This window comes from Penaeus monodon, chromosome 38 (assembly GCF_015228065.2).
Source record: "Penaeus monodon isolate SGIC_2016 chromosome 38, NSTDA_Pmon_1, whole genome shotgun sequence".
NCBI classification, from domain to species: Eukaryota; Metazoa; Arthropoda; class Malacostraca; order Decapoda; family Penaeidae; genus Penaeus; species Penaeus monodon.
In genome coordinates, this window is record NC_051423.1 from 30969151 (window position 1) to 30996347 (window position 27197).

Here is a 27197-nt window from a genome sequence, read left to right on the forward strand (position 1 = left end):
GATGTAGATGCCTTAGGGGTATAATGAGAGTTCCAATGTTAGTCCCTTTAGGTGTGATTCATGGCTGTCACTTCCTTGGATATTTTATATGATACCATTTACCCTTTTCACAATCTTTGCATCAAAATAGATTAATATATTCCAACATTCACTTGAAATGCCTTAAATGTATCTTTAGTGCTGTAAGGCTACTCTGTTACTTTCATACTTTTATCAATATCTGTCACAATGAACTCAAGAAAGTACATTACTAAATTATACTTTTCTTGTAATACTGCATCAAATTAATTTATTCTAAGAAGCTTTGAAAATATGCGTTATCTAGAATTTTCTGGTTAACATTACTAGTAAGGAAAAAATTTGAATGATATAAAATATTTACAAAACAGACCATATCTTGTATTAATGCTTTCTGATCACAGTAAAATAAAGATCCTTGCTTACTTTAATTACAAAATTGAGGTAAAGTATGAGGAAATAACACATATATGAACCATTAACAAATCAAAAGTAACATGAAATCCGATTGTACCTCTCCAAACACAAAATTCAGCAAAAAGTACACAATACAATTTATAGAATTAAATGAAAAATCAAACTGTTTGTCCTACTAAAATCCTATAAAACTGTCCAACAAAATTACCAAGCTAAGAAGCAATGACATTTTCTTTTGTCACCTATACATTTCTCTACCTAATTATACTCCTCTCCACATACTACATCAAAGTACATAAAATACAATATAACATGAAGATTGCTCTCAAATCATTCTAATTGCAACAAACATTATAATGCAGTCAGCTTCTGGTTTTAAACTGAAACATCATATCTGGTTTAATGATTTTTTTTATTGAAAACAGGATAATCAGGACTTATCAACTTGCATAACATCACACTGTTTCATGAAGCTTAATAATCTTTACATTTTCACTTAGATTCCTTTAAGCCAGGAGGTACTCTAACAGCGAAGAAAATTATGAGGACTTGTGGATTTTAAATTCTGACAGATACACACATTAAAGTGACAAGTCAAAAAATACTTTATTATAAAATCAAATTGAAATGATTCGTTCCTGGTTTCTTGTCACTGGGGTTTCAAATAATATAAAAATACACCGCAGTGACAACCATTACCAGTTCCGCATCACAACACAAGGGATCTTGACAGATACACATCGCACGGGTATGAAGTTTCCGTGAATGTAGGTCAGGCACTATTGCATGACACCCACTCAACTGCGGCAGTCTGCATGCCAGAGCAAGGAACCGCCTTCCCGATCGCTCCCCATATACTTGCTATCATGCGGTTAATCGTCATTACACTCGAATCCATTTGGACTCCCGACGACCAATCAGACTTACCGTCACTAAGAATTCTTCCGGAAGGTCCTCCGTCACTGGTATTCTTAAGAAAAATCCCGAGAACTCCCGGCGGCGACTCCCGCATTGATTTTTGAGCTGCCATCAGCTGTTTTGAACTTCCCATTTTCTGTGAGACTGAGCCCGTTTTCTGTTACATGGAAATGTCATCGGGGATTATAGCAAAGACCAGACACTCCAGTTAGTTGTAGGTTTCAAAAAGAGATGGCACTGCTACATGTACGATCATCGTCTGCTTGTATCTGGCGGAAGTTTTGTGTCTGAGCCATGTAATATGCGTATTTTGTCTGAAGTTATGGCGTTTTCGTCAACGATTTACTTTCTTATAAGTATATATGTCGGCACAGAAGTTAATATCACCCGATGGTACTTCTAGATCAGCTGCTTTTATCGTTCTTACAAGAAACCCTCTATGGAACTAGAAACTTTCCAATGACTTCAATTTTTATTATATTACTTCCGATATGAGAGGTAATATTACGCACCATGTTAATTTTCGCCTTCACTTTTATCTTTACAAGACAAAATGCATATATGGATAAGTAAAGGTGACACTACAAACTACCCTGTAGAACTGTCATTCGTATTCTCTCCTGTAACTTTGTAATACTTTTGATAGATGGCGCTAGCCGAGTGTTGCGTTACACGATAGGTTCGACAGCTTTCACGTCTCTCAAATCTTTCGTAGACAATGCCCAATTTAATGTTTTTAATGAGTTTCTATTGGACAATCTCTTCAAGGTGACCAATCACAACTCGTCATGTGCGGATGACGTCATAGAACATTGGCGCCAAATTCCTCTCGAAACAATTTTGAGTTGCCATCAGCTGTTCCGGCCTTTCCGTTTTCTGTGAAGGATGTCCATTTTCTGTAGCAATTTACCCAAGGCGAGTTTTGATTGGTCAAAACCTTAGAATGTAACCAATCATAACTCGCCAAATAAATGACGTCATAGAATGTTGGCGCCAAAATCCGCCGAAAGCATTTGTAAACAAGCGCGAAGGAGTTTCACATGCAAGTGTTGCAAAAATGCTGGTTTCTGACCTCCGCAAGGAATTCTACGACGTGATTAGAGGAAAGGTACATTGCACAAGACACATGGCTTGAGAACTAATGATTCACACATAGAGGATTCATTAAAGGGAAGCGAAAGAAAGGTTAAATAGAAACTTTGCAATACAACCGGATTATAAAGTGATTGACGCAAAGATTTTGATGGGATGTTATGAAGTTATTTCATATATTTCTGTGTAAGATTTATTTTCATTCTCTCATTTATCGATCTAGTGTATTTAATGGATTCGATGTGTTACATGATTATGCGTAGCCTTAATTTTTTCTTTCTTTTATGTTTTTTTTTCTTCTTAGCAACGCTTAAAGATCATAATAGGCCTATACACTATAAGATTAAGGTAAAGATGTAGAACATATAGATTAACATGAAACTGAAATAGTTATTATGATATTAATATTCAGGATATCACTTGAATATATTTAAAAAATCCTTTTTAGAGCTATTACAGACATTGACATTTAAATGGACATAATATTTAAATGGTGCACAAAGAGTATGAAATGTATTCGTTCTCTTGGTGTGATATCCAGATATATTCTTCCGTAAATGTTTGACCTAAGTGCAGATTTTGTTTCCCACGACAGCGTATCCTTGTTCTTGCACATTTTGACATTGATGGCATATGTGCGAGTAAAATCCTGCAGTCTCTCTTCCGCACCGACCACATCCTGTACACAGTGGTTCCCATCAAAACGAGGACGGACCTTATAAATGCCTATCAACAGCATGCTGAGCAGGTATGCATTTTACTGAACCATGTAGGGAACTTCGAGCATTCATGATTAGGGGTAAGGTGGTTAGAATTAGATAATGAGATAATGAAATAGTATATTAATTATTTTGTTAAGATTATGAACAATACAAAATTGAATTGGTAGACGTTCAGTATAAGGTTACATAAACTTCTTTCATCGTGGTGATAAACACTGAAAATAATTGCATAAAGTAAAGTCTACTCCAGCATATCATAGTCGAAAGGTCAGTGGGTGTATGGCTAAGTCCACAGTTGCAGAATCTTCCCATCAATCTGTTATCATTTAGGGAACCAGCCCTAGCTTGCTGAATGTGTGTGGACATTTATTGGCCTTTGGTATTACTGAAGTTGGTCCGATTCTGAATTATTAACTTTAATTATTTTACGAATGTTTTTTGGTAAGATTATCATATTTTCTAATAGAAGGAATTGGTAAGTGGTTGTGCAACACCGACAGTGGCTGTAACCCATTGTATCTAATTGATGTCATGTCATGAAGAAATATGACTGAGTGGTGGGTGCCAGGATTGTGTCATCATGGAAAAATTTGGCTGAGGGCCTAGGTGGCAGGGACGTCTCTTTGACAGATAATGTTGCCAAGTGGCAGGTGATGGGAACATCTTGCCTTGAGTGCACAAAGCTCTTCGTTAGAGATTAGGCTCAGTGGGTCTTCAGGAAGGAGCAGTTGCATTATTACCACTGGTAGATAAAGGTATGAGCCTTACCTTAAAGAGCACTGAGCTATATCTGGAAGAGCATTGGCTCTATTGAAGACATTCCATGCGCAAGAATCTATTCCAGCCCGACTTAACCAGTGGCATTGGGTATGTTACAGAAAATTAAATATTACAAAAATGTATGAAAACAAAACAAATAATATGATGTTAATTTTTCTTCTTATTATTATTGCACAGAGTTGTAGCCTACCAGTAGAGATAATATGAAGTCTGCTCAGTGAAAACAGTCTGTTACTGTCTTGATACAGCATAACAAATGACAAATATAGACCTTGCAAAATATTAAATCAGCATATTCAGAATGAGCTAATAGCTAAGCAAAGAGGAGGCAAGGAGTCTTGATACTGCACATGAGCATTCATGTGGATCAGGCCTACAAGAAGCACAGCCGGCAGAGTAACCAGTCAAGTAAGCTTGTTGCCTGGATTTTGGTCCGTATGCAAGCCATGAGCCACCCAGATTTAATGGGTTGATATACAAATCCATGTAAAACTTGATCTCTGAATTCAGATGGATGGCATGCAGCCTTAAGTCCAACACAGTAGTAACCATGACCTCTGTGCTGACAACCCACGACAAATCTCAGTAATTCTTCACAGTACAGATGCACTCGCCAGCTACTGTGTCCACATCACAAATAATCTAGATTGACATGACTGGGTGTACCCTTCAGCCACTGTCTGAGGAGGGAAGGTTGATGGGAGACTGTGCCCCCCAACACCCTTGGTATGCATAGCAAGATAGTTGAAACTTGGGAGTGCTAAGTTGACTTAGGCAGTGAGCGGTGCTTTCTGCAGCTTTTTCCTTCCTTTGTGGCTTTACGGTTTGTGTCTGCAGATTATTTCTTGTACAAATGACTTCAACTTTTTGATCTCTACAAGACTCATTTTCAATTTGCTCTAGCTTAGTGCATCCATACTGTAAAGATTAACCCAAACCACCACCACATCTTTTCTTAGCAAGATGGAACTTTGACTTGATCCTGTTTGTTAATAGATTATCAGGGAAGCCTTCCAACTCTATAACTTGGCAAAATGTGTGTGGTAGAGGTTTGTTGGCCTTTCCTGGACCACTGACAGTGGTTGCATGAATGAGCATAAAGCCAATGGTGGATATGCAGGTGTTTTCTGGTGTTTTCTAATGTTCATGAAAAAAAATATATGTACACTAGTTATTACAAATCTTTTTAGATGTAGACTTCACTACAATGTCTGTTCTTGCCCCCAGATCAAGCATATCGTCTTGTTAAATTGTGGTGGATGTGTAGACATTGTGGACATTCTCCAACCACCTGAAGATATTGTTTTCTTTGTAGCTGACAACCATAGACCCCTTGATATCTGCAATATTTACAATGCTGATCAGGTAAGCATATTGTGAGAATTTAGGAGAATTTATAAAAAGACTAAAGAGATTTGATAAAGAAGGTAACCATCAGTGTTTTATTTATTTATTTATTTATTTATTTATTTTTTTCAGTTATTACTATCAGATTGAGCTTTTATACATATACTGGTTGGATATCCTAAGTGTTGATTATGAAAATTTGATATTTTAATCCATTAGAGAAATTTGAAGAAAATCAGTAGAGTGATGAAGTGTGAGATGCTTTTCATCTGACATTTGCATTGCAAATTAAGAATAAAATTATATGATATATAAGTGTGGTACCTGTGAGAGTTCTTCTGATACTCGCCCAATTGTAGTAAACATTAGAAAAAAGTGTTTTTGATTTGCTTCATGTGCATTTTCAAAGAAAGTTATTTACTCATTAACAAGAACACCTTACTGTTTATTTCCTCTGTAAAATAGTGGATTAAAACTAGCCTTGCATCAGCAGGCTATCAGAAGTAAGAACAACTCAATTTTGATTAATGTGTATTGGTATTTTGTGTGAAATTCTATGAACCTCAGTGTGGCAGTTCTAGCATAAACTTAGCAGAAGGCTGTATTGGCTATAATACAACTTATATTAATAAAACATCCTTAAAATTTATTGCCAAATGAGGAAGCAATCTACACACTATTCTGCTATTCTGCTGTATGTTAGATGGCCCACTGCTGCAGCAACAACAGTCCCAAGGACAGTAGTGGCTGCAGTGCACTTAGAAAGATTCTTGTTTGTATTACAGTTATTACATAAACACCTATACAATACACACCCCTAAAAAATGTTATGTAAAAAGAAAATAGTTTTCAAGCAACTATCCCTAGAATTAATAAAATAGAACTGTCAGTTCCATTTATGACCTTTGCATTGCAAATTAGAAATAAGATTATATGATATACAAGTGTGGCACATGTACTATTATGGACTTATAGTCTCTCCATCCATTTTATGCTTTTGGTATATAAGTTTAGGTAATTGTCTTGCCATAGACTTTTGTCCCCATACTTCCTTAGTCTCTGATATCTTTATGCTTAGACCACTCTCAGGAATGAAAAAACTGGCAGTTCACCATGAATGTTGGAATTCTCCACTTTGTGAAGTCTCTTTTGAGAAAAAATATTATGAAGCAAGTAGAAGGTAGCAAATTTCATTATAGGAAAAAAATCAATAAAAAAACATTGTGTTGGAGTTTAAAAAAAGGGAAAAGTACATAGGGCTTAAGCCATGTTACTCGGAAAACTTGTGTGTGTGTGTGTGTGTGTGTGTGTGTGTGTGTGTGTGTGTGTGTGTGTGTGTGTGTGTGTGTATGTATGTATGTATGTATGTATGTATGTATGTATGTATGTATGTATGTATGTATGTATGTATGTATGTATGTATGTATGTGTGTGTGTGTGTGTGTGAAATGTCTCTACACATAGACGATTCCATACGTGCTCACCTACAAAGAGTCCATTAGTAGACCTTGTTACATTGCCTGACTTCATCTTACCTTGAGTTTGTGGGAAAACCTTTTTTTATCTAATGCTATCAGTATCAATGCTGTTATTATTATTATTATAATAGACATAATGATGTTACTGACATTACTAAGAGCAATATAAGGTACCAGAAAGTGTTTCCAAAAACTAAGGAAAAGGGTAAACAATTGAGATAGGTAGTATACTTGTAATTAGCTTATTGTTGACTTGGAGGTTTTGGAGTCATTTATTTGTAAAGACAATTTACCCTTTGCCTCCGGATAGCATGAACTTACATGCCATGGCATGCCTGAATTGTATTCCGGGTGGCATGTGTATACATGCCATGATGCGGCGGTCTCGTTTTCTGGGAGCGTGTACAATCATGCCACACACGCTATGGTACCAACATGATCTCCTGGCAGGAGGGCCCGGGCCACAATTAATACAACCCAGGAGAGAGGGCTTTCGTATCGGGAAACCACATGGCAGCATTGGGTTAATAAACTAAAGGACGGTAGGCATGGTATGTAAATGCCACCCCCAACAGAATTGGGTTAGGTGTCAACTAATTAAAATAAAAAAGTGAATTGAGGTACCCCAGAGTCCAGAGTGAGTTGCCTGTTCATCTTTCCTGATACTGGAAACAGTATGTTTATAATTTTAGCCTTACATGGTCGTTTAGATTTGATTAATTTTCAGTTTTATGTTATTTGTCCTTGGAGACAGTAATTGGCAATTAACCTGTATATATCATTGCAGGGATAATTCTAGTATCTTATGAGATTCTGGAAGAGCTACTATGGGATCTTTTATTTTATATAACCAGTAACAAGCTTTGTGATGGTCATGTCAGTTCCTTCTTTCATGCCAAAATTTGTACTAGATATATTGAAGTCATACTGATATTAATGTCTCATTTGTGAAGAAGTATTTAAACAGCAGCATCCTCTGATGCTGATGTACTAGTCTTCACCTCTGCAATACCAAATAACTTCAGATCCCTGCTACCATGTCTGATATTAATCAACTTTTTATCTTATATTCAGGAACCACATTTCATTTCCTTTGGTCTGTCACCATATAGGATTATATGGCTTAGGACATCAACCCTTCTTTAACCCTTTCCCGACAGGTAGTATTCATAGTGGCCCGGGCCCCGCTGCCGGGGGCTTATATCGTCGCCCTAGCATGCGCGACCACTCATGCCAAATACCAGCATCCCATGCCGTTTCTTCGTAATACTACGAAGATGTGTTATATTTTCAGTTTTCATTATTTTCTAAAGTCTCTACTTGCCAAACTACCTGATAAATCGAGACTGAAGGGTATTTTTGTTGTTATATAGACTCCATAGTTGATTATTATTCAGTCTATTGTGTGCGGCATCATGAAGTTGAAATCCCCCCCCCCCCCCCATAGTAAAAATGAGCAAGTGTTAAAAACGACTTAATCACACTTTTAGTGGCAGAAAAATAATATTTTGCTGTGATTGTAACAAAAAATAACTCATGTCATCTCCATACATCCACCATGGCATGTACATACATGCCGCCGGCAGATAGTCCCGCCATGCCATGGCATGTGCGTGCATGCCACCTGTCAGGAATGGGTTAAGCATATACTACATACAACATATATTACATGTATCTGAATGATTTCAGTCCTTCTTTGGGACATACATTCCCCCCTTGTTTTGAATATAAATTGCAATGAGATATACCCCAGGCAGCTTCAGAGGGAAAATCTGTAGCTATTTTTCTGATTTTTAACAGTAGTCTAAGAGGAAGTAAATCCAGTAATACCAGGAAAATGTAGTGTTCACTGTAGTATTGCTTTGTGAAATGTCTCTTTAAACAGATGGTTCCACAAGTGCTTAGCCACCAAGTAGTCAACTGTACAACCTAGTGATATCACCAGATTTTACCCTTCTTGAGTTTTTGAGAAAAATGTTTCTTTACTAATGCTATCACTATCATTGCTCTTATTATTATTATAGACATCATAATTATTACAGTGTCATTGATATTACTACAGCAATATAAAATATAATCTTTCCAAAAATCAAAGAAAAGGGTAAATGGGTGAGATAGGTAGTACAAGTCATTAGCTCATTGGTGTCTAAGTACTTGTGGAGCCATCTTTGTGTATCAGGTAAGATAGTTAGCACAGAAATATTTTCAGATTGTAACATTACAAAATGTGATAAAAAAAAAATCTATATATAAAGGAGAATTAAGATATATATTTTTTCCAGTTCTATAACGTCTGCTAGAAAACCTAAATCTTCTCTGACATGGTTACCTTGTAATAAGAATTTATCTAAATTCCTTTTGTATTTTGAAAAAAACAGTTACACTTTTCTTTTCATGTAGATGGGGTGTAAGAACTTGAATGAAATAAATGGAAAAGTTCATTGTCAGATATTTAATTTACTAAATTTTTCATGGCATTATATACATTTTTTGGCATAATGAATATCAACTCAAGTCTAGCATCAGTTATGAATATAATAGCTATTGCTGACTACATAAAGTTCAAAATATGTGTGGACTGAGAATTATTGATATTGGCTGTTATTTATTTATTTATTTTTTTAATGTAAGGTATTAATATGATCATTATGTATATTGTATTAACAAAGAAAGGTAAAGACTATTGAATTCCAGTATTTAAGAAAAACAAATGAAAATCATGAATATATTTTCTTCACTTGTAGTTGACTATAATTTTCCTAGTTTCATGGATATTTTATTGCAAGAATAACAATATACATAGTATCTAGATATACATAGAATCTGGTTTATATGTGTGTGTGTGTGCTTGCGTGCGTGTGTGAGTTTTAATACAAGTAATATATTGTGTTTTGAACTCTTCTGCAACAGGTCCGAATCTTAACAAAATTAGGAGATGATGAAGAAGTGCCAGCGTTTGATGATATCTTCCGAGAGGATGAGGTGAGATCTTCAATTTATTTAGTTTGCTACTAAATTGATGTGTATTGGATTTGTAATTTTTTGTAATTATATATATTTTTCTATTGATGCAAAAGATCTGTCATGTATCAAGGCCAAGACAATTATCACAATGCTTATACTCATATTTTACGTGTTATCCTCTTCCCTTATATGTAACTTTTAGTTTAAGTTAAGTTTAAATAACGCTATATTTCCTTGCACAGGTTACAGGACAAGTTGTAACTTTAAAAGTACAAGATTTTTTAAAGATAGTTATTGTAGAATTACATACTGTATATGAAATAAAACGAAAATTATTTTAGAATTGTGTAAGGTCTGCCTTGAAAATGTTAGGCTTCTTCATTTCTCATTTTGATATTGCAGAGTGATGAGGAAGAAGAGAGTGACGAGGAGGGTGGCAAGAGGCAGAGATTTGACGAGGCAGCTCTTGAAAGGCGAAGAGCAAGGCGTCAGTGGGAACAACAACGTCACAAGATTTTATTTGATTATACACAGTTCTCATACTATGGAAGCTCAGTAAGAAGTGAACAGTCATATAAATGTATTGTAGGACTTTTTTTTTTTTTTTTTTTTTTACTATATTGACACGAAATGTTGATAATTCAAATTTTTTAGCACATTTTGTGTCATTATCAGTTTTAACTATAATTTCAACTTCCACTTCCTTAATTTCCAAGGGGCAGTTCACCAAAATGCAAAATTCTCAGGGGCTGAAAAAAGTAGTAGTAAACATCACCACCATTCCTATTCCTCATATTCATTGGTCTTTTCCATATTAACCTCCTTTTCTGCATCTCTGATTTTGCCCTCACCTTCTTTGTTCCTGCTATCATCTTGCTCCAGTTTTTTTATCATTATTCTATCTTGTCACCGTGCATGAGTAAGTTAAGGGAACCAGCCTTGCTGAAATTGGCAAAATAGTCATTATGTTAGCATTAAGGTAAGTTGTATCTTATGAAATAGTTTGACTCATGCAAAGTGTCCCCTGGGTGTGCTGAGATCCAGGGTGATCCTGTATACAACCTTGTTACAGTACTTTAAAAAAACTGTTCTAATTGTTTTGAAAGGGAATTTGGTATGCAGGAAGTTCACAGCCCCTTAACCCTTTCCCTAATATATGTAGTCTTAATTCTGGCAATTATATTATTCTTAAGGCTTTGACCATACACCTGAACCTAGTGAATCTGATTAGTTGTATGCTCTAAATTTCACTCTTTTTAAGTTGAGAATCCATGATTATAGTCACATACATTCACAAGTAGATACAAGAGGGAAATCATTGTCATTGGTCAGGCAGAGGAGAGCAAACAAGGATAAAGAGAGTATGAAAAACTTGCCAAACAGTATAAGATACATAAAGTAAAGGACATTATGTATGTCATATTTATAGGAAAGAAAGTCTGGAAAAATCCCCCAGTTTTTGGCAAGCCCTTCCATGGCCGTGGAAGACAGGACTGCACATTCAGTGACTAGCCATGATTGTGGTGTATATAATTTAGAATAGGTTGAATTTTTGGAAAGAGAAGGTCATAGTAATATTGTTATTATTGTTAATTACATTTTAAGGGACCATCTTTTCTTACTTTTTCACTTTTTTTAGCTAGTGACTTTTGCTTTACATCCTGTTATTCTCATTATATGAAGCTCTCATACCTCAATTTTTTAAAAGCCCTTAATAATAATTTAGGAATTATGATAAAAAATGTGAAAATACAATGTTTAGAAAGTAGATTAAAAAACTTTAATTGTCCTGACCTTCCAGGTTGTAATATTTCATCATCTGGGATTGGATAGGACTCATAAAAAAGTCAAGTTCCAGAAAATATACTTCTAAATAAAATATGATTATTCCCACCACAGTTGGTAAAAAATGTGACCTAGGCAAAGTTGGGGCTCTTAGATATTTGCATACAAGTTAACCTGATGCCAACAGGGATGGGATGCACATAAATGCATTGCCCACTCTGAGTTAAATTTATTGATGGTTTTAACACACAAGTGGCACCACAAATACTAAGTCACCAGTGAGCCTATTATGAGTACTGCCCATCTCACTTATTTCCCTATTCCTTGATTTTTGAAAATATTTTCTGGTATTTAATATTGTTGTTAGTAATGCCATTAACATTGTGATAATTATAAAGCCTATAATATAAATAACAACATTGATATTGATAGCATTAAATAATAAAAAAAGAAATCCTGTAAACTCCTTTTTGGCTAATCACTTGTAGAGCTGTCTATGTGCAAGAGATATTGCACAAAACAGCACTACAGTGAACCCAACTTTTTCCTGGAGACTGGGTTAAAAGCTAAAAAATATGAAACAACGTATATTGAAGATCCACTAAGTTCCAATAGAAATATGCTTTTCACAACAATTTGATGCAGTGAAACAATACTTAAATATATTTGAATGTTAGGAGATCGGTTCCATGGCCATGCCAATAATTGATTTTTGCAGTAACTGGCAACTCAATCAAGGCTGGCTAGCTGGGGCTTCTGCCAGGGTTGGGCATAAAGGAAATGAGGATTAGCTATTTATCTGTATGCATACTGTAATTATTATTTTTTTTTTTTTTATCTAACTAGAAGTTCGTTTTATGAAATTGTCTCTTTGTATTTTGTAGACCCTTTTCTACCAAAATATTTTCACTTTTCTGATAACATTCCTTTTTTATTTTTTGCATAAAAGTTGTCTGTTTTTGCGTTGTGCCCAGTGCTTCTCCCTTGCATGGGAATGTAATTGAGGGATTAGAGGGGGGATGCAGTTGGGAATATATTCCATTTGATTACTCTAAATATGGCCTTGCATGTTATGGCCCTCCTTAGGAACACCACAGATTCTAATAGAAAAATAAGAAACAAACAAAAATGGTTTTATGGGGTTAGTTTATTCTTAAATACTAAAGTTTGGGTTAATGACTAAAGGGATCTTTATGAAGACTAAAGGTTATCATGTAATAAAAGGCCAATTCAGAATACTTTGTAAACTTGAAATTTTGCAAAGAAAAAAAGTCTGGTGGAGAGTGAGGGTAAAAAGACCCAGTGTGTCAGAAGCACTTTAGTGTTGTCTACATTTTCCTCAATGAGGGTAACAACGCAAGTGGTGGAAACAGTAAGAATCTTTTAAGGGAACCATGATAGGTCAAGGCTGAAGGCTGAAGTGATATATGGCAGGAGAGGCTAAATATTATGACTTTTTTAAGCCTTAGGAAGGTTTCACCGCATAAACTATCAGTTTCTTTGAAGAACATTTCTAAAAAGGATTAATGTAATTATAAATATGATCATTATCACTGTAATCCAAAATCTGCCTCATTACAGAAACTTTTTTCTGTTCCTCAGGTACCTTTTTTATGAAATTAGAAATGAATGTGAAAGTGGTGTTGCATGTTGAATATTACTGTGTCTTAAACTTGAAGTAGGTGTTTTTTCAGTATCTTCACATTGTTTGTTGCAATACTTGGAGATGGAAATCCATTTTAAATCATTCTTCACTGATTATAAGCATTAGTTCTTACTTTGCAGACTGCTTCCTTGATGTTTGACATTGCTTGGAAACTTTCCAAAGACTCCAATGAATTATTATGGTAAGATCATATTGTTTATTGGTATATACTGAATATCTTGAAATATGTTCTACTTTTTGAAGTTCATTTTGCAATGATTTCCTTTACCTGTAATTTTCTTTTTTTACATGGCAGGTGGGCCATTGTAGGGGAAAGTGAATTGTTGATGTCAGATAGAATTGAGCAAGATAAATACCTGTTGGTAGCGGCAGAACTCCAGAACCATGTCTCGCGTCTCAATCACAAAAGTCAAGATGAACAACCACTTGATTGTTTGAGGATCACATTTGAAAAAGAGTATCCTTTTGTCATGAAGTTGCCATCATTGTTGTAATAATTTTTTTTTTTAGGTTTTTGCTATCTCAGTATAGTCATCCCTGTAAGATTATGAGTAAACAGGAGTTTAGTAATATTTGTTAGACACATGGGTCTTACTTTGTCCTTGTAGTTTATTTTTTTCAAAATGGGGTGTGTAACCTATACTTGGGTGTTACACAGAAGAAGATGTTCATAGTGGGAGAAATTTTTCAAAATTCATTACTAGGATTTGCATATGCATAGGCTAATGATAGAAAACGACTGTACCAAGTAATTTACATACAAAAGCCAAACCTTCTCTTATGTTATAAGTGAGCAGATCATTGATAATATTAAGCATTTATAAAAAAAAAAATTCTCCATAATGTAGGTAAGGTTGAAGAGAGCATAGAATGAAGGGGCTTAAGTAGCTAAATGTTGTAGAATGAGTAGAAAATCCTGAAAAATAAATATTTCTGGGCAATTGAAAATCAATTCCTGTTGTAAAATACTTTTAATTTTTACTTTCAAAATATTTGGCCTTATTCAAGTATTATCAAGAAACCAAGATCTTATTGTGATTTATGGTATTAAGTTATAGCTTTCCTAGTCATTCAGCACTAGCATTTGAATCTGTCATTGCAGGTATTAACCTGATATGAGGTATATTCCTTAGCAATTTGTAGATTACAGCTGGGCCTTTACCGTCACTGGAGTTTAGTGGAGAGTATGCGACACTCACTCTATACTGCCACCACTCTAAAGTTGTGGACTTTGAAAGGAGAAAAAAGACTTCATGAACTTTTGGCAGAAATGGGGTAAGGAATACACTTTTGTGACTTATGGAAGAGCATGTCTGTATTTTTTTCATCATCATCATCATCATCATCATCATCATCATCATCAATAATCATCATCATCAATAATCATCATCATCAATAATCATCATCATCAATAATCATCATCATCATCAATAATCATCATCATCAATCATCATCATCATCATCATCATCATCATCATCATCATCATCATCATCATCATCATCATCATCATCATCAATCTTCCTAGTTCCTACCTACCTTCCTTACCTATTACAGGGGCACTCTTCTTTGATTATAAATCAGTCACTAGTCTGTCACCATGGAAATAAATGTTGTACACACTATTTCTTATTATTACTAGAAGGTTTTGTGGATAAAAAGGTAACTTACTGAAATAATCCATTTTGATTATGGCTACTGATTACTGGAAGAATAAACATTCTTTAGCAAATATACGCAATGATATAAACTTGTGAGTGATTACTAGGTATTATATTTTATATACTTTTAATTATATTTGATAGTTTTATGGTATTTAAATAGTGGATCAGAGTCATCTTGCACTACAAGGCATTTGTTTTCTAAATGACATAGAATACATAAAGAAATAAGATGTATACCATTGAAATTTTCTCCATGAAGTATGTTCTATGAATTTGAAGATTTGTCAATTTGTGATGAAAAGGCATGAAATTATATACAGTCTTGAGTTTATTATTTGGTAGGCAGCTCTAGAATTCATTTTGTAAAGTCATTACTAAGTCATTTAAAAAGGTATTTTATTTTCTTACATTAATAAAGGGAGTATGGAGTTCATGGGTATACCAGCGAAGCATAACTGTCCTAGGTAGATGAATGAGAAGGATTACTGACATAGAAATAAACCTTATTGTTTTGTTTGTCTTTCTGCTACTCTACACTAGTGCAGACAGAATGCTTATTTTTAATCACAGGTACCCAGGGGATCTAAACCAATGTGGTGGCCAAAGTATGGTCCACAGTGCTTTAATAGCTGTTTTTAAGGTCACACAGTTCTAGTTAGCACATTACTATCTGTATGGATTCTGTTTACATATATAGGGTTTATATGTATTTGTGTGTATATATATATTATATATATATATATATATATATATATATATATATATATATATATATATATATATATATATTTGAGTTAATGTTTGGTTAAAATAATATAATTTGATTTTCAACAGACTTCCTTTGTCACAGTGCAAACAAAAATACTGTGGAATGGATGTTGCACTTCGCAAAGAACTTCAGTCCCTTCTAGAATCAAAGGCAGAAAAGTATGGTTTAGACAATCTTCTTTTTGCATCATTTACTTTGTCACATGGATTTCGAAGTAAATACAGTGCCTCAGATTATGTGTATGCAACATTAGCTTTACTGGAGACATCAGATGATGAGAGAACAGCAGCTGATGCCTTTCTTGATGTTTCAGATAGTCTTAGCATGTAAGTGTTAAGTTGATATTATTGGGTTGCTGATATTGAGTTGTAGTGAATATTTGTATTTTCATATAAGATAACACTTGCCTTAAGAAGGTATGATTATGTTACTAAGATGTGATTTGTAACTTTTAGTACGAAGTTATCACTACTGGAGAAGGGTATTGAAACCAGCAAACAGCAGCTAGAAGCAGTGTATCGGCAAATGCAAACATTCCTGGATATGAACCAAGTGATATCTGCAGGACCTTTCCTTTATGCTACTGTTATTGAGGTATTTGAAGTATAAGGCATACCGTTTTTTGTGCTGTACAATCAGCCAAATTGAAGGTACCACACTTAACTGAGTCTTTTGTCTAAAATATATCAACTGGCAATTCAACCATTTCTACACTCAAGGATGGATGCAGAAATTTGAAAATGTAGCCATTTTCAATTGGCCATTTAAACTTTAGCTATACAGTTGTATAATTATATGTGATAATTTTAATACTTTATTAAAACATTTAATGTGACCATTGCCATTTGACAGAATTTACTGAATATATGCTTGGTTATCATCTAAGAGAAAATTACATATATGTAGATACTTTCATCTAATTATTTGAATAGGATAGCTAGTTTTCTGTTAGTATTTCTATTTTTTCTGTCATTGATGATAACAATATCTCACAAATAGTATTGAATTCCCTAGGCCTGAAACTCTAAAATATGGAAAGCATGATTATTCAAATTTACTTTATTTCTAGTTGTACTCCAACTTGTATTCCCTCACATGTTCAGTTATGTTAAATCAGGTGAACATTCAAACCAAATGCATCAGGTTTATTAACCCAATCACCCCGGATTTATGTTCTGTCCCTTGTAGGTTTTCGTGAATTTTGTTACATACAGATGGCTCCACATGTGCTCAGCCTCCAAGGAGTCTATCAGTAGGCCCTACTGACTGATCTTGATTTCCCCATTCCTTGAATTGGCGGGAAAATGCGTTTTTCCTTTTAATACAATTGATATCAATACTGTTATTATTATTATTGATGTTATGATTATTAAAGTATTATTAAAATCTTGTTAACATTTAAGACAATGAAATAATGCAAAAGATCCTTTCCAAAAGTCAAGGAAAAGGGTAAACAGGTGAGAAAGGTAGGACTAATAAGTGACCCCTTGATGACTAAGCACTTGTAGAGCCATCTATGTGTGAATACAATAAATAAACCTGTGTTACAGTGGGCATGGCATGTATTCTTGCCAAACGTGCCGATTGGGTTAACTGTTCCTGACTATTAGAAAATGTTTTTCTTTGAGGCTGAATCCTCACATCTTAGGAAGGTTAACATGAGACAGTGATGCAATATACCTGCACTCTTATTCCATGACATCAGTACAGGTTTATCACCTTTCTATCACTATGATTTATTATAAATTCCAATTAACCCAATCGCCCCGGATTTATGTTCTGTCCCTTGTAGGTTTTTGTGAATTTTGTTACATACAGATGGCTCCACATGTGCTCAGCCTCCAAGGAGTCTATCAGTAAGCCCTACTGACTGATCTTGATTTCCCCATTCCTTGAATTGGCGGGAAAATGCGTTTTTCCTTTTAATACAATTGATATCAATACTGTTATTATTGTTATTGATGTTATGATTATTAAAGTATTATTAAAATCTTGTTAACATTTAAGACAATGAAATAATGCAAAAGATCCTTTCCAAAAGTCAAGGAAAAGGGTAAACAGGTGCGAAAGGTAGGACTAATAAGTGACCCCTTGATGACTAAGCACTTGTAGAGCCATCTATGTGTGAATACAATAAATAAACCTGTGTTACAGTGGGCATGGCATGTATTCTTGCCAAACGTGGCGATTGGTTTAAACAATAATAATTGTAACAGCAAATAATTTTTACTTGTGATTAGCATGTATTCACATATCTTAACAGAAGAATAACCATAGATTTTTCTCACCGTTTTGAAAAGGTGTAAGTCTTTGAATGAGTGAAAATATCTTGCTTCATATTGTTTTGCATCATAAGTTCAGAATAACCAAATTTTGACATAATTTGGACATAATTGATTACAAATGTTAATTCACTATAATAATGTAATTGCACAAAAATCGTAAAACTTTATTTTAAGCAAATATGAGAATAAAATAATGGGTGAGCAGCTACTTACTAATTACTCATATAAAGTAATTGAAAGCCACAGGGAAGCACATATATATATATATATATATATATAATATATATATATATATATATATAGAATAGATATATATATATATATTTATATATAGATATGTGATATATATATTTATATTAATTATATATATATATTATATATATATTGATATATATATAATATATAGATATATAAAAGAAGAGATAGAGAGATAGAATATATAGATATAATATGAGATATAGAAATAGAGAAATATATAATGATATGAATAGAGTATAAGTATAGATATATGAGATAATGAGATATATAAATATATGAGATATAAGATGAATATAATAAGAAATAAATAAATATATAAAAATATATGATATAAATAAGAAAAAGAGAAGAAAGAAAGTAGAGAGAGAGAAGAGAGAGAGAGAGTAAGAGAAGTAAGATATGAAAAGAGAGAAGAAGAAAAGAATAGAGAAATAAGAAGAAAGAAATAATATATAGAGAGATAGATAAGTTATAAGATAAATAAAGATAGATTAGAATGAGAATAAGAATGATAGAAATGATATATGATATATATAGATATTATTAATAATAATATATAGATAAAGATAGATAGATTTATAGATATAGATATAAGATAAATATATAGATATAATAGTATATAAATAGTATGAGAATAGAATATAGTGAATAGAGTATATGAAAAATTAGAATATTTTTATATAAGAGATAATAGTTTAATATGATATAGTATAGATAAAAAGAGATATTTATATATAGAGAATAATCTGATGATATATATATAAGGAAGAGATATGAGAGATATATATAGGGAAAGTAGAAATTTATTATAGAGAAGATATAAAGATATATATATATAATAAAGAATATATATTAGAGATATAAAGAGATAGATAATAGATAGGTAATGAGAAGTAATAGAGGTTATATGATAGATATAAAAATGATATATAAAAGTATAGAATATATTAGAGATCTATATAGTATATAATATATATATATATAATATATAATATATAGTATATATATATATACTATATATATAACTATAATATATGTATAAATAATATATGTATATTATAATAAATTATATATATATAATAATGAAATAATATATAAAATATAATATAAATATATATATTTATATATATAATTATATTTATTATATATATATTATATATTTTAATATATATATATATATATATAATATATATATATATATATATAGTTATATAAATAATTATATAAAAAGAAAAAAGGGGGGAAAAAGATAGAGAGAGAAGAGAGAAAAAAAATTGGGGGAGAGAGAAAAAAAAAAAAAAAAAAAAAAAAAAAGGGGGGGGGGGGGGGGGGGGGGGGAAAAGGGAGAAGGAACCCCGAGAGGAGAGAGAGAGAGGAAGAAGAGGAAGGGAGAGAGAGAGAGAACAAGAGAGCAAGGAGGAGAGGAGAGGGAGAGAAAGAAGGAGAAGAAAAGAGAGGGGGAGGGAGAGAGAGAGAGGAGAGAGAAGAGAGAAGAGGAGAGGGGGAAAAGATAAAGAAGAGAAGAGAGAGGAGAGAGAGAGAAGAGAGGGAGAAAAGGAGAAGGGATAGAGAGAGAATAGAGTATATAAATAGAGAGATAGATAAAGATGAGTGAGATAGATAGAAATAGAAGAATGAGAGTATAGAGGGAGATGAGAGAGATGGATAGAGAGGGGTAGGAAATGATATATAGAGATATATAGATAAAAGATATATAGAGATAAGATAATAGGAAGATAGAATGTAATAATAGATATAAAAGAGATAAATATAATAATAAAAATATATAAAAGATGTAGAAAAGAGAAAGTATAATATAGATTATATAGAATATATATATAAGATAAGAAAGTAGATATAATTATATATATATAAATATATATTATATAATATAATTATTTATATGTTAGATATATGATATAATAATATTTATATAGAATATTTATGTAGTATATATATTATAATTAATTATATAGAGATAAGATATATAGATATATATATAGTAATTTATAAGAGTATAGATATAATAGATGTAATATGATATAATAGATGATTATATAATTGATAGTATAGTTAGATCTAGAGAATATATATATATATATATTATATGAAATTTTATATTTTATTTAATAATTATATATTTTTAAGTAGTATATGATATAGATATATATAGATATTTATGTAATATTATATATATATATATTATTTAATTATATATATAATATTAGATAGATAGTGAGATATTTAGTATATATAGAGAGATATAAGATATATTAAATGATATTTATAGTATATATCATGTATATAATATATATATATATATAAGTAGATATATTAATAAATATATAATTTATATATATATATAGATATATAATATAATATAATATATAATATAATATAGTATAATATATATATTATTAAATAAAGAATATAGATGAAAATAATAATATTAGTATTATATTTATATTTATACTATCATATATTATATATATATCTTATATTATATATTATATTATTCTTTATTTATATATTATCTCTTATTTATATATATTATTTATTCTATATACTATATTATCTATTCTATTTATATTATATATTATATTTATATTTATCTATCATATATATATCTATATCTCTTCATTATACTTTCTATTCCTTTATTTATTATATATATATATCTATATCATTCTATCTCATATATTATATATATTTCTATTATTTTCTATTATATCTCTCTCTATTTATCTTTATATCTCTATATATCAGTCATTATCTATTTATACTATATATATTTTCTTTATCATCTATATTTTATCTTATCTATATTATCTATATCTATTTTATCTATTATCTCTATATTTATAATCTCTTACTTATCTATACTATATCATATTCTTTATTATTATTTTTTTTATTATACTTCTTATTCTTTATCATATATTTTTACTTTTTTATCTTTATATATTTTCTATACTATATATATTTTATTATACTATCATTTTATATATCATCTATATTTATCTTTATTGTATACTTTATCTATATATATCTCTATTATTCATCTTTTATCCTTATTACTTATATGTACCAATATATATACTCTTCTATATCTTTCATCTATCTATATCTCTCTATATCTATATCTTTCTACTATTCATATCTATAAAATATTATCTCATTACTCTCTCTATCTATATTTTATCTATTACCTTCTCTTACTCATATATATTCTCATTCTATATACTATATATCATCCCCTCACACACCCCCACCACCCACCCCCCCACCCACACCCACCCCACACACACACACACACACACCACACCACCACCCACCACCGCCACACACACACACACACACACCCCACACCTTTATTATAATCTTATTCTTATCCTGTGTTTAACCTTTCACCTCAACTTGCTGGCTGTGTTATCACCAAGTATTTGACAAAGTAAAGCACTGGAAAATCCCATTGCTGAATAGGTAAAAGGTGCTCAGAACACTTATGTTACATAAGGTTTTATCATCTAGACCTAACCTAATGCAATATTTAAAAAAAAAAAAAAAAAAAAATGCAACACAGTATACAGTTTATCCCTGCAATTGTATGGGAGATAGGGGAGGTATGTTATGCTACTCAGCATCATGAATGAGTATCATAATATGTATCCCAAACCCTGGAAAGATTAAAACTGAAAAATTCTACTGAATGTGCACCATTATAAAGTGAAAAGACATCAGAAATCAGGGATTCTTTGTACACACACACATATATTGAGCTTTGCAAAGATATCAGTTTATTTTTCATAGCTAATTTCTCTATCTGTCTGATTGCTTTAGTGATATTTAATTGTTTAACAGCATGTGGTTTTAAATTCCAATCCATTCTGTGGTGAAAAACCACATATACCTTAGTTTTTGTAGGTAAAGTGAAATAAAAAATGTGGGGACTCATCTTGATAATTATAATTTTCAGGGAACTCCAGATGCCAAGTTCTTTTCTGCCCCACATTGCATATCCCTCTTAGCACGATTTACCTTGAGGGCACACGTAGCAGTATCTCGTAGTAAGAAGTCTCGCTCATTACCACTCATCATTACAACACCAGATGTGAAAACATTGGAATCTAACATGTGTCTTGTTTGTGGAATTCCACCCATCTCGGAGGAATCGCCAAGAAAGTAAGTTTATGCATTGGTCTCTCCCAATCCCTTGTCTGTTGTTGCTGTGGGGGAGACAGGCCCAATGTTGGGATCTCCCCTACCTTGGGCCTCAGCCCTCAACTCATATAATTTTGCATGGTCTTTTCTTCTTCCCTAATACTTTTCTAATCTTCCCCTGTCCAATTCCTGAAGTGTGAGAGAAGTATTGAAAGAATAAAAGATTGACTTTTCACTCCACTCCTACCCCTCTCCCCAAGTAGTCTCAACATCTTCCTCAGTACCACATCCCCCTACTCCTCAACTTCCCACTTCTACATCCCCAATCTCCCAATCAGATCCTTTTCCATTCTAAATCCAAATGCTCCAATATCCACAACTCTCCCTATGTCTGTTCCTACTCCTTGCCTATAACCGTACTCATCATGATGAGTTATTTTTTCATGATGGTTGTAAAAGGTTAAAAAACAGCTGCAAAATTATGTCTCCACAATTGTCTCAATGCCTATTTCAACAGTATGGCATCGAATCCATAAACTATCAGGGAAACCTCCCCCTCATCCAGCCGCTGTCCTCCATATCCATAACATTCATTTCTGAACCTTTACAAGTTGCTATTGCATATTTCAGCCAGGGCAGTAGTGGCTATCACCTTTCTCCCCACTTCTATTCCATTAAAATAGCTAAAAAATTACCTCCCTTCTCCTCCTCATCCTCTACAGAGCAATGCTTACTTTTCTTCTACTGAATTCCTTTCTACCTTGCAGTCATTCCGCACCACACATGATGGCAGACATTACCGTATGCTACATCTTCCACCTACCTCCATATCCTTCCTACTGGCAATCTTCAATAATATTTAGACAACTGGAAACTTTCCTCCTCATTGGCTTGAAGCACATCCTACCTTTCCTTTAACCTAATAAACCTGGCACCCTCCCTCAAGACTACTGTCCCATTGTTGTTTGTGGAAATTACTAGAAATAATGGAGACACTATGCCTAATGTGGTACCTTGAATCCTACAGCCCTCTTATATTATTACTGTAATCTTCCCTTACATACTTTCAACTTTCCAATTCCACCTGAATCCAGTGTCCTTACAACAGAATTGTATGTGATCCTCTTTGCATTAAAACACCTGCCTTCCCTCCCTCCCTCCATCCTTCACTCAACCCTCTTATACACAAGATTCAGGACTAACTATTCCATCTAACTATACAACACAAAACTGTCAGTTGTTGCTGGATACTCAGCCATTTTGGGATCCCCTGTAATGAACAGGCAGATACACTAGCACACAGTGCTGCCTTGTCCACCCTCCCGTTAAAGATTTTCACTGTATCCAAGTCTTTCTTGTCTAGTCACAAGTTTTATTTAAAACCTCCCATCTCCCCTTGGTCAACACCATTCCAGTTAGGAATAGACACTAGGAAACTACTCTTGCCAATTTACATAATGGACACACTCCCCTCACACATTCCTATCTCATGTCACAATCTGATCCACTGCTGTGCTCCTCCTGCAATGTTCCTCTTTCAGTCCCACACATCCTACTATCCTGTCCCTACTTTACAGTAACCTGTTCCTCTACTTCTCAATAATTCTCATCTACCTGACCCCCCAACCTATTGGACATCCTCTTGGAATCCCCTACCTTTTCCTTAGACAACTTATTCTCCTTCCTCAGATGCATAAATGTCTTCCATTTGATCTAATTGCCTTACTCCCTTAACTCTTATTATCTTCTAGTACTGTTTAACCTCTAACTTTACCCTAAACATTTACTCATTCCTAACCCTTGTTTAACTATTAACCAATGACCATTATGCAGTGGTCATTTACATCATGTAAGCCAAGCAGATAAAACTGTTTCAAGGTTTGATAACCAGTGTGTAATATATATATAAAATATATATATATATATATATATATATATATATATATATATATATATATATATATATATATATATATATATATATATATTTTTTTTTTTTTTTTTTTTTTTTTTTTTTTTTTTTTTTTTTTTTTTTTTTTTTTTTTATGCCAGATAATCCTTTTGTTTTTTCCCCCAACATTGTTGGTATTTTTATTTATTGGTATTTAGTAAAATGTTGAATAAGAATTTTTGCAGTAGTACTCTGATTTTTTCATCTTTTTGTCAATTTACTTCTTCCTTTGTCTTCCTATAATGTAACCCAGTCCTACAGGAGAATCTAAGGTTCACTGTAGTATTGTTTTGTTGAAAGGTCTTTACACATAAACAGCTACATAAGTGCTTAGCCACCAAGTAGTCAATTAGTTGATCTCATGACCTCACCTGATTTCACCTTTCCGTGTGCATGCGTGAGTACGTGTATGTGTGTGTAACTAATAGCATCAGTATTGATGCTGTTATTGATATTACTGTTATTATTATTATAGACATAATTGTAATGTTACTGACATTAACAGCAATATATGATAAAAGGACATATTTCTGAAAATTAAGGAGGGGGTAAACATGTTAGATAGGTAGTTTAAAATATTTGGCTCATTGCTGACTTAGTACTTGTGGAGCCATTTACATTTAAAGACAATTTAGAAATTAACCTCACAGTGAGTATGGCTTGTATGTACATGCTATTCCTGGTGGCATCAAGTTAAGTTTAGTATAAAAATCCTTCTTTTCTGATTGTAAAATAAAACGTTTTAAGGACTGTGTGACAGTTGTTATTAAAATTCACTTTTTTTCAGTTTCTTTGGAAAAGCCTTTGAACAAGCTGCGGATAAAACTGGTTCCAAAGCTGAACTAGAATTTTTTGACACAAATAGTAAGTAGATTACCTGATTATCTTGATTTCAACTTCAAATTGTGAGAATGGATATAGTTTATAGATAGTAGACAAATTCTCCCTATCAGGTGACTTTGTCTTCAAGCTGTTTTTATTGCTAATCTAATCTCTGGTGCCCCTTTTCTCAACAGTTATACGACTGAGTGTGGATGATCGTAGTAAGTTCTTTGATGCACTTATCTCACTGCTCAGCTAAAGGTATTATGATTTATGGTTAGTATTTTCAATAAGAAGAAGGATGTGAAGATCTTTATTCAAAGTAGATTAGTACTTAAAATTTTGATAACATAATATCTTTGTGAACAGGTTTGAAGCTTTTAGTGCTTCCTTTGTGTTTGTTTGGATTTTCAGTATAGAATTAATTTATTTATGCCATACCCTTCTTGTAGAAGATTTTTTTTCTAATTGGTCTCAGAAGTGCAAGCAAATAATAACATGGTTTACTAGGCCATTTCCAGATATGTGTATATCATGTATTTAAAATATTTTTATGCTTTAGTTTTTCATCAGTTTTTACATAATTTTTTTGAAATGAACATTTAAATTGATAGACAGATAGATGACTAGTAAAATAACCAAAGAATTAAGCTCTATCTTGTAACAGTGAGTGAAACAGGAGAAACTGTAAAAGACAGTGATTTTTTTTGTAAACTTATAACAGTTTGTAAATGAAAAAAATTGATATCAGTAACCTATGAATGAAAATTTTCCTAGAGAATTTGGTAAATACAGAGTATATATCATGACAAATAGAATAAATATTTACATAACCAAAATAAAGAAAATGATGAGTGTAATTCCTTGATTATTTTTATTTCATTTAGTTACTAATTTAATTTGCTTTATATAACAAATGCTATATAAAGTAAATGGTTTAAGAAGAGGGATTTACATTTCTTCTGCTTAATGGTTATTTTCACTTAAAAACAAAGTAATAACAAAATATCTGTTATACATGATTGACTACTATGTAGTAGTGCAGTATGTAAGGAGCCCAGTGGTAGAAGCAAAATATAGTCCTTACAAAACAGTCAATAAATTTCAGACTGGGTGATGTATACTGCAGAACATCAGCCACACATTTAGACCAGTATCTATGAGATAGTGAATGATTTCAACGGTGTATGGAACTGGTTTATGTTTATAATGTTTGCAATTATATATTGTATTAAACTGTGATATGCAATTGGTATATTCTGTATATTATATGTTTCATCATTAATGAATTGTCTTTCTATATTATGCAACCTTTTTTTTTTTTTTTTTTTTTTAATAACATTCTTGGAGTTCAGTTTTTTGTATTTTAAAAATTCTGCTTACTGCTTTAATGAGATGGGTCTTTATTTTTCTATATAAACTCTTTTGTCCTCATCATGATTATTAACCAGTAATTACTATGATATAGATAGAAAGGTGAAAAAAAATATTTTTTCTACTTTTAACCATAACCAGTAATATTCCAACTTCAGCTTTATTCCTTCATTCACTAGAACTTCACTTGTCATTTTTAGCAAACAAGCCGTATTATACATAAAGCATAACTACTACTGCATTATTTTCAGTATCCTTATATAATTATTGTTATGTTCTCGTATGTACAAATTGGGTATCTTATGATATTTACTATACAATATACAGAGTAATTTGCTTTATAAACTTAATAATAAAACTAAGCCTTTGTAACTTGACCCATTATGTGCCTGATTTAGTTTTCATGAAGGATGTGTTATGTACATAGAGTATTTTAATAAATTTATATGAACTTCGTGATTACACTAATCCATAACCTTCCAAATTCTTATCCATTTTGCTGTAGGATAGTTAGATCAATCGACCGCGTCGAAGTACAGCTGATCCCCTTGCTCATTTGAGACATATATTACATCTACATTTAAATGCCATGAATCCATACTATCCATATTCTTTGGCCTAGAAAAAGCATATAATACTATGTGGTGGTACCATATCCTCCAACAATTGTCCTCCCTAGGCATATGCAGAAATGTGTGTCTTTACAAAGTCTTTCCTCTCCAAATGCA

General features: G+C 32.4%; 2 protein-coding genes across 4 annotated transcripts in view; one reads left to right on the top strand and one right to left on the bottom strand.

Moving 5' to 3' along the window:
* LOC119596831 (zinc finger-containing ubiquitin peptidase 1-like) overlaps positions 1-1456 on the bottom strand; it is a gene marked incomplete at its 3' end in the record, with an annotated part of 7294 nt that extends 5838 nt beyond the window's left edge. Inside the window, 1 exon segment of the mRNA XM_037946174.1 lies at positions 1363-1456.
* Positions 1457-2351: 895 nt separating this feature from the next.
* LOC119596820 (cell division control protein 45 homolog) lies at positions 2352-26928 on the top strand. 3 transcript variants are annotated; one of them, XM_037946151.1, is made up of 14 exons: positions 2352-2461; positions 3041-3193; positions 5175-5312; positions 9683-9754; positions 10139-10291; positions 13307-13368; positions 13483-13644; positions 14331-14462; positions 15684-15944; positions 16074-16212; positions 22138-22343; positions 25061-25137; positions 25290-25371; positions 26204-26928. In XM_037946151.1, the coding sequence occupies exons 1-13, from the start codon at positions 2411-2413 to the stop codon at positions 25352-25354; spliced, it is 1671 nt and encodes a 556-aa protein (XP_037802079.1). In that variant the 5' UTR covers positions 2352-2410; the 3' UTR covers positions 25355-25371; positions 26204-26928. The 3 variants fall into 3 exon arrangements, with proteins under 3 accessions (XP_037802079.1, XP_037802080.1, XP_037802078.1); XM_037946152.1 differs by having other exon boundaries at positions 25290-25356; XM_037946150.1 differs by having other exon boundaries at positions 25290-26928.
* Positions 26929-27197: the final 269 nt, after the last annotated feature.

Excerpts from the sequence above, each read along its gene's own strand:
- LOC119596820 (XM_037946150.1), top strand. The coding sequence starts at position 2,411 with ATGCTGGTTTCTGACCTCCGCAAGGAATTCTACGACGTGATTAGAGGA. Across the intron at positions 15,945-16,073 it reads GTTTCAGATAGTCTTAGCAT|TACGAAGTTATCACTACTGG; the intron begins GTAAGTGTTAAG and ends TGTAACTTTTAG. Across the intron at positions 22,344-25,060 it reads TCGGAGGAATCGCCAAGAAA|TTTCTTTGGAAAAGCCTTTG; the intron begins GTAAGTTTATGC and ends ACTTTTTTTCAG.